We start from the raw sequence: 18167 nt of genomic DNA, 5'->3' as shown, positions 1-18167 counted from the left end.
CTTTGTAAGCGGAGGACATCAGGACACAGACATGCAGAGGGACGACCACGTGAGGACACGGGGAGGAGACGGCTGTCCCTGCATCCAGGAGAGGCCTGGGGAGGGACCAGCCCGGCCACGCCTGGATCTCCAACTTTAGCTTCCAGGACCTGAGGAATAGATCGCATCGTGTGAGGAATAGATCGCGGGTACATGTGTGACACCAGGACTCTGACCCAGGGAGTCTGGGTCCAGAAGGAAGAGGAGCATGACGATGGGAATTCAGGAGAAGGTTCTGGAATCCCCTCCGGCCAACGAGGCACGGGAGTTTCTGGAAGATGTGGCTTCCTGTCAGGTCAGCTGGTGACAGTGCAGACCCTGACCATTTGTTTTGAGGACCAAGTAAGCCTGCAAAGGGCCCTGCACGTAGGGATTATTGGTAATGTGCTGACACTCTATGAAAACTTGCTTTTTCTAACAAAAATATCTTCTGTGTCTCAGCACACGTTGTGAAGACGTATCAGCTTCACACACTCAGTAATGGCGGGAACCCAGGGAGCCACGCAGTGTTAACTGAGGCTGAGATTTCCAGCACTGACCTAACAGGGTTTGTGGTCTTGCGATCCTGTGATCTCAGGGTGACTTACGGGTTTTGCATACTCACTGCTGCCTGGCTGGGGACCTGGTTTTAGGATCTGAGCGGTGATAATCTCCTGAAAATGGCAGACTTCCGGTTTCTGAAATTGGGACAGAAACCTCCCTTTAGCCTGCTGGGGTCCCAGAGGCAGGTCCCCAAATGCCCAGGGGTTCTGGGGCGTAAGCATCCCATAAGGATGCCTTGGATGTATGTCCATCAGATTTTCCGTGGGAAATGGGGTCTTCCAGTCATGGCAAGAGGCAGGCTTGTGCCACAGGCCCTTTGAACGTGACTGTTAAGTTCTGCAGTACAGTCATGGTGGGAAGAAGGCTTCCACCCACATACTGGTTGAAGGCTCTTCAGGGTCCATATGTCAGCAGTCTTTGCCGGGCTGAAGTGACCTTTCCTTAGACGTCCCGTGGCAGTGTTTCACATGAAACCCATGTGCATTTCTAGTGGAAAGCCGATTGCTGGAATTGTGCCCGAAGGAAGAAAACATCAAGAATTTTTGTCCTGTGGCCTGGCCCCGTTGTGGGGCTGGAATTGTTCTGGGAACTTGGGACTTGTAACCAAACGGGGGTCACGAGGACAGGCATCTTCACCGACAGACCTGGGCATCGTCTGTGGGGTCCGTGTCTGCTGCTGGCCTCCATCTGTGTGTAAATCCCGGGACGCAGGCTGTGGTGACCACACTCCCTGTCTCTCCTCGGCTGACCCGCCAGCAGGTGCATAGGCTCCCCTCTGCTTGGAAAGCACTTTCTCTGGGCTCTGGCCTCCGCACAAGGAAGGCTTCCCTGAGGGAGGTCCAGTGCCTCCTTCTCCCTGGCGCCCTGTCCCCCGGGTAGCCCGACGCCATCTGCCATATGCATTCCAGTCTGCCTTGATTCCTACCCAGTGGACAGCAGCTTCAAGATCTCCTATCACTGGGGCCGCTGCAAGTGACCGGTCCCCACCACGTAACTGGCTGACAGAACACGGGAGAAAGACGTGGGGCTACTCACAGGAGCCAGAGGGCTGAGCACACACGTACCCACCCTTGGATGAAGGATAAACAAAACGTGGCCCGTCCAGCAGTGGAATATCATCAGCCCTAAGAAGGAAGACATTTTCGTACGTGCTGCCACACGGATGACCCTTGAGGACAGAAGCCAGACACAGAAGCACGCATACTGGATGATTCCACGTGGGCAGGGTCCTGCGAGGGTCCCGTCCGGGGAGGAGGAAGGTGGGTGCGGGGCTGGGGGAGGGGTGGGGAGGATGTCTAACAGGGACAGAGCTTTGGTTTGGGAGGATGGCAGTGCTGAGGCGCACGGCGTGGGCGTCCTGGGTGCTGCTGAACTGCACACCACAGGTGGTTAAGATCGTGAAGTTTGTGTGTCCTTTACCACGTTCTTTCTTGGAAAGGGAGATGTCAGTGAGCCGCAGAGGAAGGTTCTGGCCTTGGGGTTTTGGTCACGACGCCTCACCCCCGCCTGCTTCTCCGCTCTGTGCAGCTTCCCGCGTCCAGGCTCCGGGTGGTCTCGGTATCCCCAGGACCCCCGGCCCCGATGCCGTTCTTTGCCGAGCCCTGCGGACGGAAGCAGTTTGTCCTCCTGGGCGCACACACCAAAGCCCAATTTTGTGGGTTGCCACGGGGCCCCGTGAGCGCCTGAGAGACTGGCCTCGCGTGGTGCATCGCACGGGTAGCAAATGCTTTGGAAACTCTCCCCGTTTCCACATTAGAATTCCCGGCACCACCCCAGCTAACTAGGGGGAAGTGTGTTTTCCTGCCAGCGTGTTTGAATCAGAACCTCTGAATGGAAAAGGGACATCCTCAAAGAGGCTGGAAAACACAGGGTCCCGACTGCAATGGCTGTTTGAGCTGTGTGCGCAGGTTCTCAGTTCTCCCGGCTGGGGGAAGCCTGCAGACGTTTCTGGAGGGGGTACCTCCCGCTTGGAGGAGGGCGTCACGGCGGGGTCAGCCGTCTGCACCCAGACAGGAGCCCTGACCCCGGTGTCGGCCGGGCACTTCTGAGTCTGTCGGGGGAACAAGAACGGCGGTCCTTCTAGAAGAGGGAACCAGTTCACCCCCGGGGAGGGGGGCATTCCGGCTACACACGGAAAATGCTGACCTTAGCCGTAGAACACATTCACGGTCAGAGATTTTGACCCGAAGATGCACGAAGGGAAAAGCTCAGGACCGAGAGAGTACGTGTCCGTCCACGCGGAGGTCATCCGCCATTTCCTTCTGTGGGGCTGCGGGTACGCGGCTTTGATTTTCATCCAGAAACACACATGGAGGCCTTGGCTGTTCCAGCCTTTTAGGGGTTTTCCCTACTTAATTCTCCTTCTATCTGGTTGCTTGGCTGTCCTTCCTTTGCTTTCCAGAAGCTCGGCTTAATGGCCTGCTGTTCGTAGACAAATAACAGAAGCGTGCTAAGATAAGGACTTCCTTTTAAAAAAAAAAATCACTTCTACCCAGCTTCCCATGCAAAGTCATGCTTTTTAAAAATAACACTTTAAATTTAGAGCTGAACAGACCCGAGAAGACATCTGAGCTGCTGTTCACGGGTGGGATTCTGCAGATGGAGTGCCAGAGGCTGGGAGTGCGGCCAGCGGTCCGTGACTTGTGGCCAAGAGCCCAGGTCCAGAACCTCAGGGGGTGTGGGCAGCCCCAAACTTCCCAGCAGCCCCAACCTTCACACCTGGAGATACAGGGATGGAGACAAAAAATGTGTTCATACTACTCGTGCAGAAATCTCTCTGATGGTCCACAGTTAACTCCGTAGTTCCCGGGTGTTAGCAGGAGGGCAGGGTGTTGGGGGGACGTGGTGACAGATGGATGATGGTGGAGGCTGGATCGATCGATCGATGATGGATCGACCATACTTATGTACAGCCTCACACTCACTTCCAGAGGGGTGACCAAGAATATGCCTGTTTCTCACGGCCTGAGGCTCAGTCAGGTGGTCAAATAGCAAAACTCCTCTTTCTTCCCCGGGATAGGTGACTATCCTCTTGACATCCCCCCCTGCTAAATTTATTTCACGTTTCCTTAAAGGCCATGTGGAAGTGTAGCTGCAGTTTGTAATTAACAGTCACTGATGCACGAGTCAATCGTTGTTGTGCTTTGTAAGATTCTTCACGCACAGGAAGGCAGGGAGGCGTGACTTTGTGTTGATGTCCTGCACCCCGACTTGTGCAGCACATTGTGGTCCCTGCGCCTAAGGTGGGGGCCACGTCCCAGCACGCATAGACCTGGGTCTGGCCGGCTCGGGCTGGGCGGGCAGCGAGCATGCGGGGCCCCCTTCTTCCTGGAAACTTTTCCTGTGCTGAGAATCGCGGCCAGCGGGGAGCAGATGTTATCCAGCTTCCCACGGAACCTCCTGCAGCGGCCCCAGCGGGGCCTAAAAATAGACCTTTTGGAAAAAAGCCCACGACCCTCTGTCACCCCTGTTCTGGGTAAAGGAAGTGCAGGAAGGGGAAGCTGAGGGGAGCCTGGGCCCGGAAGGTCCTGGAAGGTCTGGGAGCCCCGGAGGGAGGGGCGCCAGGACAGCAGCTGGCCCAGGGAACCAGGAAGCCAGGGGCCTGGTTTCCAAACACTGATGGAATTGTGCCTCCTCCTGGGGTGTCAGCAGGAAAGGGGAAATGTGAGACTATGTCAGGAGAAACACAAACGTGGCTTTGCCTGGAGGATGCTGGGGACGTGAAAGAGGCACGTGTCGGGGCCTCCGGGGCCCTCACGTGTCACCAGCCAGGCAGCTCCCTCGCGGGCAGGATGCCTCACCAGCTCCTGACCATCCTCACTGCACCCCTGGGCTTCCGTCCGGACCCAGACTGAGAATGCAGAAGCCAATGGCCTGGAATAGGCGGCCGGGCCCAGGGACAGTCCTTTCAAAACGTCACCGAAACTGCTAACAGCCGAGGTTCAAGGTGAACGCTGTCAGCCACACGTGTTCCACCTGCCCTCCCCGCGTGCGCTTCCTGGAAGGTGGTGGGTCCACGAGGCGGGTTTGCGTCTATGGGCCAACTCCCAGACCTGGTGTGCTTGTTTTTGGTTCAGGTTTCCAGTGTCTTCTCCAGCCCCGTGGGGTTCCTGTGTCACACTCTCTGGATGTCCCACAGGGACGGGCCTGTGCCCCGCACCTCTGAGGATGGAGGTCGTGCCCTTTCTCCTCGAGGCCCCACCCTGCTGGGTGGGTGGGGGGCCCTGCAGCCCCGTGGGGCCACCTTCAGCTGCGTGCATGCGTCTCTGAGCACACAGGAGGGCCTGGCTCTGTGGCAAATGTGGCCGGGAAGCCATTGTCCCCACGCTGAGGTCCTTGGCTGTCCCTTCTCCAGATTGAGGGTTAATTAAGCTCTGTGGCCCGGGGCAGGGAACAAAACCCAGCCACTGCCCAGAGTTGGTGCTGAGTTGTGAACAAAGCCACTTTCATGGGGAGCGCTGAGCTTGCTATTTTCCGGAACCGGGGACGGGGTGACGGGAACAAAGCGGGATCTCATCTCCCTCCTGCCTCGGTCCCGGGGGTGCCGATCTCAGGCGCCACGCGGCTGTGGCGTGGGATTCCTGAGGCTGCTGTGGCACGGCAACACTAGAGCGTGTGCCCCTGTGGGTGCAGCAGGACCACCGAGAGCACCGTTGGTGACGGAGTCACCTGCCGGGGGGTAGGTGCTGTGCACGCTCTTGCGTGACTCGCCAGGCTCCGGCCACCCTCATGCGGGCATGTTGGCCTTTACCGATAAGCAGGTCTTCTGACTCCAGAGTTGGGTGCTTGCTCCTTGGCCGGGCCTGGGGTGATCAGGACCACCACTCTGAGTCCTCAGGCCAGCCCCCGGGGCTGTTTCCACATCCTGCCCTGGACTTTTTCCTTTAACTTCGGAGCCACCCCTACCTCGTTCATTACTTCATAGCAGGTGTGAGACACTCACGTTGGCGCAGGGGTGGGGGCCAGGAAGGGGGCAGTGGGGTTGCCCTGCCCTGTGCACACAAAGCCCGCAGAAGGTACACAGTGCTCCCATAGTGTCCATTTTACCGGAATCCTGCATTCTTCCCGGCTCCCATCAAACATGCTTCCTCCAGGAAGCCCTCCAGCTCCCGCAGACAGAAGCAGTCCCTCCCACAAGTGCCTCTGTGGATGCAGGAGTGCCAGTCCTCAGGGACTTACAGTGTGGTTTGTACAAGTACAGCGTTAGTGGGGAGCCTGGGGGACTCTGTCGGTAAGTGTCTGACTCTTGGTTTTGGCTCAGGTCACGACCTCACAGTTGGTGCGTTCAAGCCCCATGTCAGGCTCTGTGCTGGCAGTGGGGAGCCTGCTTGGGATCCTCTCTCCCTCTCTCTCTGCCCCTCCCCTGCTTGTGCTCTCTTTGTCTCTCTCACAAATAAATGAACTTAAAAAAAAATACATTAGCGCTGGGCTTCTCTGTAGAGAAAAGTGTACTGAGTGTGTAAAAACCACTAAAATCGGTTCCTCCATTTCCCCCTTCCCAGGATTGCACAAGGTGCTATGTTTCGACGTTTGTCACTGATTTTAATAAGTTTGACTACTAAGTGAAAATGTGTAGTTTTGTTTTTACTTATCTTGGTTAGATTCCATGGATTGCTTTCTAAATTTTTTTTAATGTTTATTTAATTTTGAGAGAGAGAGAGGCAGGGGAGGGGCAGAGAGAGAGGGAGACACAGAATCCGAAACAGGCTCCAGTCTCCGAGCCGTCAGCACAGAGCCCGATGTGGGGCTCGAACTCACAAACCGCAGGAGTTCATGACCTGAACCAAAGTCAGACGCTTAAACTGACTGAGCCACTCAGGTGCCCCGACACTGGATTATTCTTAATGCACTCCAGGTTTTTTGTGAAATTCTCTTACATTTTCTGAAACAATTTCCATTTAATTAAAGCGTGTATGCCTTTTAACTCCGACATGTATAGCTGTGAGTGTTCTCTCTCTCTTTCTCTTTGTCTTTGTTTTAAATTTCTTTGTCTGTTACCTGGCTCGCCTGATTGCTTTTTTTAATTTTTTTAATTTTTTTTTGATGTTTATTTTTGAGAGAGAGAGACAGACAATGCAAGTGGGGGAGTGGTAGAGAGCGGGGGAGACACAGAATTTGAAGCAGGCTCCAGGCTCTGAGCTGTCAGCACAGAGCCCGACGCGGGGCGTCAACTCAAGAACTGCGAGGTCATGACCTGAGTTGAAGTTGGATGTTTAACCGACTGAGCCACCCAGGTGCTCCCTGATTGGTTTTTTAAATTAAATATTTGAATTGTGTGCAGAAATTATAGACCGATGATAGATAGATAGACAGACAGACAGATAGATAGATAGATAGATGGGTGGACGGATGGATAGAGGGTGGATGGACAGATGGTTAGGTAGCTGGATAGAAGGATGGATGGAAGGTTAGGTAGCTGGATGGATGGATAGATGATGGATGGTTAGATAGGTAGATGGATAGATGATGGTTGGATAGGTAGGTAGATGACTGGCCGACTGGCTGGATGGTTAGGTTAGATAGGTGGATGGATGGATGGATGGATGGATGGATGGATGGATGGTTGGATAGGCAGATGGATGGATGGATTGATGGATAGGTGGATGAATGGATGATGAATGGACAGATGCATGATGGGGTGGATGGATGATACGTGGTTAGACAGGTGGGTGGGTAGATAGATGGAAAGATGGATGGATCAATCAGTCGATGAATAAACAGGCAGGCTGTGGAGGGTGGTGTATCTCCAGAGAGGGAGATTTTCTCCGGGCAGACATTTAGGTCCAGGTGGGCCTGATCTGTTTCTGGTGCTGGTGTTCCCACGACGTGGCCCTCTGGGGCCTCACCTGGAATCCCTGTTGGCAAGGGCCTCTCTTCCTGGGTAAGTGCCTAGAGCCCCACCGTGAAACTGCCCAAACGCCTGCTTGTTTTGTGACCTCCCAGCTGCTACCTCAACCTTGGTGACCAGGCATCGGGCTCACTTCAAGTCCCAGCTGCCCAAGTGGCTCAGAACCTCACTTTTTCTCTCTCTAGATCAGTGGGACTTCCACAGCCCTGACCACAGACTTGGGTCCAGCCTATATTCCACGTGCTTCAAAGGGGTCTGTGGCCAGGATGCATTACCCGCCCTAATGCCATCCCCTTCCCGGAAATGAGTCATAGGAGTGATCTGGAATTTTTAAAGACTTTACTATGCTTTTATCAACTCTCATTATTTTTTTTTAACTTATATGTTTTGAGAGAGAGAGAGGGAGAGAGAGAGACTGGGAGTGCACACAAGCAGGGGTGGGGGCAGAGGGAGAGCGAGAGAATCTTAAGCAGGCTCCATGCTCAGTGCAGAGCCCAATGGGAGTCTGAGTCCCACAACTGTGATCCAGATTTGGACTCCTAACCAACCGAGCCCCCCGGGTGCCCCAAGTCTCCCTTGTTCTAAAGCAGAAAGCAAAATAACCTGTATTTCTTACAATGTTATTTTATTGACCATGGTCGATTTTTTAAGAAGCTGAGTTTACAAAAAAGGCAAGTGGGGCATCTGGGTGGCTCAGTCGGTTGAGCGTCCAGCTTCAGCTCAGGTCATGATCTCCCAGCTGGTGGGTTCAAGCTCTGCGTCAGGCTCTGTGCCGACAGTGTGGAACCTGCTTGGGATTGTCTCTCCCTCTCTCTCTTTCTGCCTCTACCCTGCTCACTCTTTCTCAAAAATAAATATCGAAAAAGGCAAGATTGTACAAATATCCAGAAATAATGGAGATGCCGGGCCATAACCAGATGGGCATTTTGTCCGTGAAAATGTATGAAATTTCAGGGAGGTGTTGGCTTGGTGTTAAACAGCAGGTTTCCATGGCACTCAGTTTCTCACTCCCTGAGTGACAGGGTCCGGGCCGGGGTCTCTGCATCTTGCTGGGGTGGGGACACCAGCCATCAGGGCTGTGCTGGAGGTGGGACATGTGCTAGGAAGCTCGAAGCCCAGGGTGTGGACTAAGATACCAACTCGGGACACATGGAGGTGAAGTGCCCACTGAGCCACAGCCACAGGGCCTGCACTTTGTGGAAAGTGTCTCTTCTGTGGAGTCTCTTCTGCTGTTTGGCAGAGAGAAGGCCTTGCCCTTCCTTCCTTCCTTCCTTCCTTCCTTCCTTCCTTCCTTCCATGTTTATTGTTGAGAGAGGGAAAGAGACAAGAGTGTGAGCAGGGGAGGGGCAGAGAGAGAGGGATACACAGAATCGGAAGCAGGCTCCAGGCTTTGAGCTGTCAGCGCAGAGCCTGGCTCGATCTCATGAACTGTAAGATCATGACCTGAACCGAAGTCAGATGCTTAACCGACTGAGCCACCCAGGCACCCCTGACTTTTATTTCAATGTTTATTAATTTTTGAGAGAGAGAGAGAGACAGCATGAGTGGGGAAGGGGCAGAGAGAGAGAGGGAGACACAGAATCCCAAGTAGGCTCCAGGCTCCGAGCTGTCAGCACAGAGCCCAATGGCGGGGCTCGAACCGACGAACTGTGAGATCATGACCTGAGCCGAAGTTGGATGCTCAACTGACTGAGCCCCCCAGGTGCCCTCTGAAGCCCCTTTCTAAAGTGACAGCCAGTCGGCTTCATCATCACGGTCGGTCTGTCTGTGTAAAGTCGCCTGCAGGATGTTGATGACGTGTGCAAGGCAGAACAAAGCTTTGCACGAAGCTCGTCAGCTCACCGTAGCGTGGGGAAGTTGGGCGCGTGTTCTGTCCGTGTCTTGCATTTGGGGAGTGCACCAGACCAGAGTGATCCCTGCTTAGTGGCTTTGGGCCCCTCCCCTGCAGCACAGATTTTCAGAAGCCATTTCACCCCTTCTGGAAGAATAGTGACCAGGCCTGTAAGCACATCTCCACTCTGGTTTTCTCGCTGCAGAACCTCGAGGCTGCCCTGAGATCCCGCATCGCGCTGTGGGGATGTCCGAGAGCCCCGTCGGGCCCAAAGCCGCGACGCTCCGGGCTGACATGCCGGCCGCGCCCTCCTCCTTCCAGCGGGCGTTCACGTCCAGCACCACCTCCAGCAGCAGCCCCGGCCAGCGGCGCGAGAGGTAGGGAAACGGGCCCTTGCGCTTAGCGGAGCCGCCCTTGCAGATGGAACAGGCCACGGAGGGGAGGGCGGAGGGCCTGGCCTGCAGCCCACACGCGGCTGCTCTGTGCGCTGAGAACCGTCGCTCTTGAGAAGTGTAATCACAGATAGACACTCCTGAGAGCGTCCCCCCACTGTTGACGGGCCACGTGCTCAGGGAACCCACTGGCAGGTGGACTCTGGGGACAGTGGCCAGTTCAGGACCGGCACCCGTGACAGCGTGCTCTGAGCCAAGGCTGGAGGAGGGGTGCTTGGGCTTGGTCTCCCTCGGCGGCCAGGATGGCGGTGCTCTTGGGGACATGGAGTTTATCCCGGTGTTCGGGAAAGCCCAGCGACATCCCCTTGGTGGATTGAGAGAGCAGGAGGGGCACACAGAGGGAGAGAGGTCACGTCGGTGCTTTGTGGGGGCCGGCCCTTGAGCCACTGCATGTGCCCTGACCAGGAACGGTTTCTTGGTGTTTCCCCAGGACACGTCATGCCCCGGCTCTTGATTCTGCCTCCTTCCTCTTTTTTTTTTTTTTTTTAAGTTTACTTATTTATTTTGAGAGAGAGAGAACAGGGGAGGGGCAGAGAGAGAGAGAATCCCAAGCATCAGTGCAGAGCCCAATGTGGGGCTCAAACTCACAAACTGTGAGATCATGACCTGAGCCAAATCAAGAGTCAGACGTTTAACTGACTGAGTCACCCAGGCGTCCCGTTCTTCTTCTTCAAACCAGGGTCAGGGTCTCATCTGAGGACTTGGTGTGATGCCTGGGGCAGTAAGTGTTTGCTAGGGAGTGTGTGTGATTTGCTGGCTGGGAGCTGACTTTCTGGAGTTCCAGAAATTTGGAATTTCTGATTCCCTCCATCCTGGAATTTCTAGCTTCGGGTAGGGTAACTTCTCATATTACTACTGGGCTCCTTTAATCAGCTGGTTAGGGGAAACTGAGTCAGGTGCCCTGGCTAGCTATCAGGGGAGGGGGAAGAAGAAAATGGGGAGCGTGGTTTGTGCCTGGGGAAGCCATTCTGCCAGAAGCCGCACACAGTGAACTGCGTGGCTGATGTGCATGCAGGGGCAGGCACAGACTGCCAGCTGGACACGGGGCTGAGAGGCTTCAGAGCCGGGGACCCGGGTTTTGTCTTGAGCAGAAAGGCCTTGGCCGAGTGAGGAGGGAGGAGGCAGGGAAGGTGTGATTGGGTGTGAGGGGCTGAGCATCTTGGGGTGAGCGGCGAAGAGGGAAGGGCGGGTCTGACTGCTGACATTTTGGGGGAGCCTCAGCACCGGTTTCCCGTCTGTCTTCGCCGCCTGCTGATCTCCGGGCGCCTCCTAGAGTGTTCTGATTGCTCTGTCTTTCCAACAGCCCTCCATCCGCCGAGCTCCCATGGGTGGAGAGCAGCCCCAAAGCCTCGCTGGCCCTGTTGGGGAGCGGCCGGCCGGCAGGAAGCGTCCTGGGCTCCGGCGAGTTCCCTGGCTCCAGCCTCGGCCCCGACAGCCCCGGGCGGCCCCACCTCCCACCCGCCGAGCTCCAGGCCCCTTTCCACAACCACCAGCTGTCCCTGGCGGAGCCACCTGAAGCTCTGGGCCCCCCGAGTGGCCAGGCCTTCCTGGGCTTCGGCACTGCCCCCGTGGGGAGCTGCCTTGCTCCTGGGGACGACCCCGGGGCCTTGCTGGTCCATTCTCACGGAACACCCCAGGCCCCCAGCACCCCGCGGACGGCAGCAGCGGCCGGTGACAGCGGCTTCCTGTCCTCCAGTTTTCTCACGGTGACGCCGGGCCACAGCGGCCACCACAGTCCGCTGACCCTGCCCGGGCAGCCACCCCTACCCGAGAAGAAACGAGCCTCAGAGGGGGACCGGTCTTTGGGCTCAGCCTCCCCTTCATCCAGCGGCTTCTCCAGCCCCCACAGTGGGAGTTCCATGAGCATCCCATTCCCCAACATCCTCCCGGATTTCCCCAAGGCGTTGGAGCCAGTGGCACCCAGCCCAGGTAGGCACGTCTCCGCCGGTGGGAGTCCCGTGTGCGCTCGCTCAGCGAGGAAGGGACCCTGGGATGTCCGGGCAGCGCCTTAAGAGCGGAGCCCAGAGCCGTCCAGTGGGGTCTCTGTTCCCTCTGCTTCTGCGCTGACCCATGGTGGGTTCTGTTTCTCCTGCCACTGGGAATCCTTGTTCTTCGAAAATTTTTCTTTTTGTTGCGGTTTCTATTTTGAGAGAGAGAGAGAGAGCAGGGGAGGGGCAGAGAGAGAGGGAGAGAGAGAATCCCAAGCAGGCTCCGAGCTGCCAGCACAGAGCCTGATGCCGGGCTCGAACCCACGAACCGTGAGATCATGACCTGAGCTGAAACCAAGAGGTGGACATTTAACTGACTCAGCCACCCAGGCGCCCCCCACCCCCTTTCTTTTTCGAATTCAGTGAACTCATTCAAAATTTAACTATGAAATGTTTCAAATGTGTAAGAATAAGATACTGACACGATTAAGCAGCACCCAGCCACTCCGTCTGCCTGTCTGTCCTGCTCCCCGGGGCTGGCCGCCATGTTGCCCCAAGTCTGCGCTGGTCAGGAAGCCCTGCTCCCTGACGCACACCAGCCAGCTCCCGTGTAGTTAAATACGGCGCTCTTTCCCGGGACACCCCATCCTTGCCCCGCGTTGGACTTTGAACATTTGGTTCCATGAGACGTGAGCGGTTGCCATAAACCCTCCGCAGTGACCAGTTTTACATTCTGTTTTGCAGATAATGCGGGTGATAAACATGTGTCCGTGAACTTTGTCCAAGACACATCCAAATTCTGGTACAAGGCGGATATCTCCCGAGAGCAAGGTGCGTGGGCAGGACAGGACCCCGGGGTGGGAACGTCCGGGGCTCGTGGCCTTGAGCAAGGCCTGCCCTTTATCACCTACCTCTGCAGAAAATGCACCTTTAGGTTTTTACGGCAGAGGCTCAGTCCTAATGAGGGAGCTGGGCAGACGTGAGCACTGCCCGTGAGCATGGTGACATGCCCGTGTGCTTTCTGGTGGCTCTGCCAGCTGCCATTGGCAGCGATGACTGCGGATGGTCACAGGCAGAGATGTTCCCGGTGTCCCCGTCCAGGCCCTGAGCCTCGGGGGAAGGAGGAAGGCCGGAAGTCTCCCCAACACCCTGGCCTCTGTGCATGTGCATTTGTCCACAGCGGAAAGACAGGCAGTCAGGGGGCCCGTGGTGGGTGTCCCCACCTGCCTCACACACATGCCACACGGTGTGTGCCTGTGGTCCTGCCCCGCGGCAGCTGGGAAAATTCCAAGTCGTTGGTGTTTTTGAGCAGCTAAGTCACGTATCACTTCTTCCTGGAAGATTCACAGGTGGTGTCCGGGAGGGGGGCGGCCCCTGGGGTGAGCAGCTGTCATCCTGACTCAGGCTCGGTGGGGTCGCTGGAGGCAGGGATGTGGCTGCACGTGCACTGTCTGAGCCGAATCCCGGGGGCCGAGCCGGGACAGCGTGCCTCAGAGCAGGGAGGAGGGATGAAGGGCAGGTCCTCACGCAGCCCACATGGGGGACAGTTTCTGCACAAAGTCCTCAGGCCTTGTCCTGAAGATTAGTTCTCACAACTGCCTGGAGTGAAACAGTTAAGTGGCTGGAAAACGGCACTGTTCAACTTTCTCGTTGGAATTCTTGTATTCAGTTAAGTGGATCATAAACACGGTAAGAATGTGCCTTTCTTCCCACGAGCTCAACGAACCTATTGTCACGTTGCATGGGGGGAGCCTGCGGCCTGGGGGGACCTCCGAGTTCCTGAATTGGCCTTTGTGGCCGTGCTGCGTGGCTGAGCGCCGCATTCTTGTCCCCTCCCTGCTCGTGGTGCAAGAACCCCCATGACTGAGGCCATGAACCCCAGTGCTAAGTGCCTGGTCCAGTGGGACGGTCTGAAAAGGGCCTGTCACGCACTGTGTTCTAGAAGATTCTGTGTGGAGTTCCTTTTCCGCTGGTGCAGCCTCCAGCCTGGGATGGTGGGTGGGTGGGCTTTCTGAGGAGCCGGGGCTCCCCCTAGAGGCAGGTGGTCCCGTAGGACACACGTGGCAGGGCCCTGCCTTGGAAGGTTCTGGAGAGGTTAGGCATGGGGGGGCGCCTGGTAGGCATGCAGGGGTGGTCCTCTGTGCCACACGTGTACAAGTGTTTCTCTGCTGGGACCTCATGTTGAAATAGTTCACATGTGCGCTGGGCGTGGTGTTTCCCGGTTGAGCCACACAGAGCACAACTTCTCTGTGTTCTCCGTGTTTTGTGTAGAGGTCACCCCTCCAACCCCCGACTAATGTTCCCTTGAGCGCCCACCTTCTGCAGATGGCAGAAAGCTGCCTGTGGGTTTAGTTTGGTCTGGTTTGCTTTGTGTTTTAACTGTGGGGATGTGCCTCTTTGGGGACAAGACTGGTCACATACGCCCGTGTCCAGGTCTGTGCCTCGGGAGTTTTTTAACCTGCATGTAGAAGTTACGCAGGGTAAACGGGGCCTCCAGGTGAGGTAGATACGAGATACAGCTGTTCCGGCAGGATGCACTGGGCCCCCGTGCTCTGGCTTTGAAAGCACCGGTTTCGTGAGACAGTGAGGACACGGCCACTGCCCGCCACCCACTTCCGAGGGGAGCGTGAGGCCCGCTCTGGACAGGGCCTTGTGCCGCGTCCAGGATGTGTCCTGGCTCATTCTGTTTCAGAACAGGGTCTGACCTTGTCCTCGAGCCCCGCCCCCCCCCCCCCTCCTCCGCAGAGCAGACCCAGCCTCCCCTGTGCCCTTGAGGCTGGGGCGCCTCTGTCCGCCACAGCCAGGGAAGATCGCGGCGTTAAAAGGGAAAGAAAAAGCTCTGTGAGGTAGATCACAGTTGAAAATAGGTCATTCTCTAAGGATCACTTCCTCCCACTTCCATGGTCAGCCCCCAGATGTAGAAACACTCCAGGAGCAGAAGCCTGCTGGTGTCGGTGGCCGGGTCCTGGTGCCCCAGCGCGCCCACTTGCCCTGCAGCCCCGAGCCCGTGTAGACGGTCGGGCAGCAGGGGCGAAGGCACCTCCCAGGGCCACCCCAAACCTGCCCCCTTCCAGAGAGCCGAGCCCTCCCCACCACTGCGTGCAGTTTGCCCGCTCCTGCGCGGGGGCCTCAGCCTGGACGCGGGGGAGGGCGCTGTCCCACGTGAGAGAAGGGGAACCTGGTCATTTCACTGGGAGCCGGGCCTTGGACAGCGGGCCCCACGGCGCTGTTTGCTGAGATGTCACCCGTGGACGTCCTGCTCCATTTCAGACACGGCAGTTCCGTGGCTGTCATTTTGGGTCACTTTATACTTGAAATCCCTTTCTTTCCTCAAGTCGATAAGCTAAGTTGTAAGATGTAGTCCGGTTACGAGCAGACATTCTGGCCGGTGTCTGGGCAACAGGTTGTCGTCTGCCCCAAGCTGCCATCTTCCAGGACCCTGAGCCCAGGCCCCGGGGCCCAGGTTTTGAACGTGGAGGGAGGGGTGTGATTTCAAAGCCGCATATTCGCTGCGAGCCCCCAGCCTCAGGCGGGAAGTTGGGAGGATGGCTGTGCCAGGCCCAGCTGTCAGCCCTGGCCGATGACGGCCACATGGGTAGAGGGCTCCCAGCCCCATCCAGGCTGCCACGGACCCAGGGGACGGAGGGCCACCTATGGCCACATTTTTGCCATCCCCTGAGGCGAGTCTTGGGATTTGCGTTAAATGTCCAGTAACTTTTGGAGCCCATCCTTTTGTGTTTGGAAAATGTAACAGAGGCTTCTTTCCTTCTGCTACGTGGGAAGCACACACTCTAAAGTCTCTGAGAAAAACTCCCCACGGGGAGAGGGTGCCGGACAGGGTCCTGGCGGGGATGGGAGACCACCTTGTGCCTCCTTCCTGCCCTCCACGTTGTGTGTATGGAGACCCGGGCCGGGCACCTCGGCTGGGGGCCGGTGTCCTGGACGGTCAGCTGGGGTCCTCATAGCTCACAGGTGCCGTGGGGTGACGGCCGTGCTGTGTGCCAGGAGAGCTCGGGGACCATGACTGGTACCTTCGTGAGCCAACATTTGGCGGGGTGGTCTGCGTCCTTGGCAGTCAGGCCCTCCTTGAAAACTGTGCGTCATTACAGAGCCTCGCCCCCCCCAAGGAACGGCGGGCCTGCTCCCCTGACCCAGTTTGCAAAGGCCGTGAACAGAGGTGGCTTGCTGGGCCATGGGGGGCCCTGGCAGACGTGTGTGTTTCTCTGCTTCCCTCCCCAGCCATCGCCATGCTGAAGGACAAGGAGCCTGGGTCGTTCATCGTCAGGGACAGCCACTCCTTCCGAGGAGCCTACGGCCTGGCCATGAAGGTGGCCACTCCCCCGCCCTCCGTCCTGCAGCTGAACAAGAAAGGTAGGGACCCGGGGGGGCCCGTCGGGTGAAGTAACCCACATGGAGTGTGTGTGGCTCACGTTTCCACCAGTGAGACAACTCTTACAGCTGCGCTCAGGTTTCCTTCTGTCTGTTTCTATTGTGGCCCACTAAGTGCCGTCCTTGTTCAGGCAAGGACAATAATTATTTGTGAATTCTATTTCTTTATTGCTTCGAGTAGGTGATGCATTCCATTGTCCAGCTGCCGGAGCAAACAGCCCCTGGGCCCTGTTCTGCGCCGGGAACCTTGATACATTCCTGTGTGTCCTTCCCGACCGTCTGTCCAGTGCGTGGAAACACGCACTTTTCCTTCTTTCCCACGTAAAAGGCAGTGTCCCGCATACACAATTCTTGTGCCTACTCTTGGCGGAGCATTTTGGTGGATTAAAAGTGATGCTGGTGTCAGCCTGGAGTCATAAGATGACCTTTCTTTGGCCTGATGAACCATGTACGGCCGTGTTCTAATCTGCTTACTCTCTGGAACCCTTTTTGTCGTGAACATAACCACGGTGCAGAGAAGTTTGCGATGCCTTGGTGCAGGACACACGTTATCTTGAAGCAAACACACACGTTCCCACGGCCCAGGAGACAACCTTGGGGGCAAGCCCCCGCATGCCCCTCCCATGCGTCTTAATCCATCGTTGTGGGACCTTCCAGCCACCCCAGAGTGGGCTCCGTGAGGCCCTTGGCACTGGCCCCATGTCCTGACATCATGCCGTCGGCCCGTGAGCACCTCCAGTTTTCCCTGCCCTGCCGTATCTCCAAAAGTCCCCGCGTCTGTGTGCCGTGGGACAGAGCCTGGAAACCGGAATGTGTCAGTGCTGGGTGGGCTTCTTGGTGTCACAGTGTCCCTGCTTCTGGCTAGTGACCAGAGGAGGGACTGTATCACTTTAAAAAGTTGGTGAGTTCACGCTGATACAGTTCCAGTAGGGAGTCACATGCCCTTTCGGGCCCTCCCCAGTGACACGCATGTCCCTTCCAGTTCCCGCCTGTCCCTTCCTCCGTTCCTGACGCACACACGGTTCAGATCACCCAGGGAAGCCTCGTAAGTAGGAGGTTAAATTATTAACCACCTAAATTATATTAACCACCAAAATAGGAATCCATAGTTGTGCCTGCTCTCAACTTTATAGAAGGAAACTAACGTGTATTTTGTGACCTGCTTTTGCTCATATTATGAGATTCATTGTTTTATTTTACTTTATTTGATGTTTTATTTTAGAGAGTGAGAGACAGCAAGCAGGGGAGAGGGGCAGAGAGAGACAGAGTCCCAAGCAGGCCCCGTGCTCAGTGCTGAGCCCTACTTGGAGCCCCATGTCTCGAACCGTGAGATCACGACCTAAGCTGAGATCAAGTCAGACCCTCAACTGACTGAGCCCCCCACCCCCAGGCACCCCAAGATTCGTTGTTTTCTACTTGTGAGACTGCTCCTATCTGTTGCTGTCTTTCCTCACTGACAGCTTTCCAGGGCATGAACACAGACCCACCTCAGAGACATTGCGAGCACGTCTCCAGACAGGTCAATAAAGCCCATATCGCAATAATGCGCATCCAAGAAGCTTTTTGGTTTCCTGGTGCATGTAGAAGTTACGTTTACTCTGTACTGTGGGCTACTCTGTGTGCAATAGCCTTAAGTCTAAAAAGTCAACGTGTGTACCTTAATGAAAAAATACTTCATTGATAAAAAAGCTAACTGCCTATCACTGACTACAGATCACTGTAACAAACGTAATAACAATGAGAAAGTTTGAAATACTGCAAGAACAGCAAAGCTGTGGCACAGAGACGCGAAGCGAGTAAATAGTGCCGATGGATTGGCTTGACTCAGGATCGCCACAAACCGTCGGGTTGTAAACAGCGCAACATCTGGGAAGCACAGTGAGGCAAGAGGCAGTAAACCGAGGCAGCTCCCCCTGCACTGGCCTCACTGGGAGCGGGAAGAGCTCATGGTTCACCCACATTCCGCGCCCAGGATGGAAGAGGGTGTGTAGAAATCCTGGGCGGAGGCTGTGCCCACGGCTTCCAGGAGAAACGGCCTCAGGGCTGTGCCTGGAGGGACGTGAGGTTTGGCAGTCAAGGCGTCCGGCCTCAGGCGCGACCGAGGGGCTTGAGGGAAACCCAGGTGTCCCTTTGGGCAC

The 18167-nt window shown here is 56.3% G+C and overlaps 1 protein-coding gene across 5 annotated transcripts in view; it reads left to right on the top strand.

Moving 5' to 3' along the window:
• Nucleotides 1-18167, top strand: part of TNS3 (tensin 3) — a 216318-nt gene that overhangs the window by 180622 nt on the left and 17529 nt on the right. For all 5 annotated transcript variants that reach the window (XM_043588418.1, XM_043588420.1, XM_043588417.1 and 2 more), the window contains 4 exons: nt 9466-9637; nt 11016-11641; nt 12385-12471; nt 15880-16011. In XM_043588418.1, coding sequence (XP_043444353.1) covers nt 9466-9637; nt 11016-11641; nt 12385-12471; nt 15880-16011 — 1017 coding nt within the window. The remainder of the gene's footprint in view (nt 1-9465; nt 9638-11015; nt 11642-12384; nt 12472-15879; nt 16012-18167) is intronic.

Source organism: Prionailurus bengalensis, chromosome A2 (assembly GCF_016509475.1).
Source record: "Prionailurus bengalensis isolate Pbe53 chromosome A2, Fcat_Pben_1.1_paternal_pri, whole genome shotgun sequence".
NCBI classification, from domain to species: Eukaryota; Metazoa; Chordata; class Mammalia; order Carnivora; family Felidae; genus Prionailurus; species Prionailurus bengalensis.
This window is presented reverse-complemented; position numbering and strand designations above follow the sequence as displayed.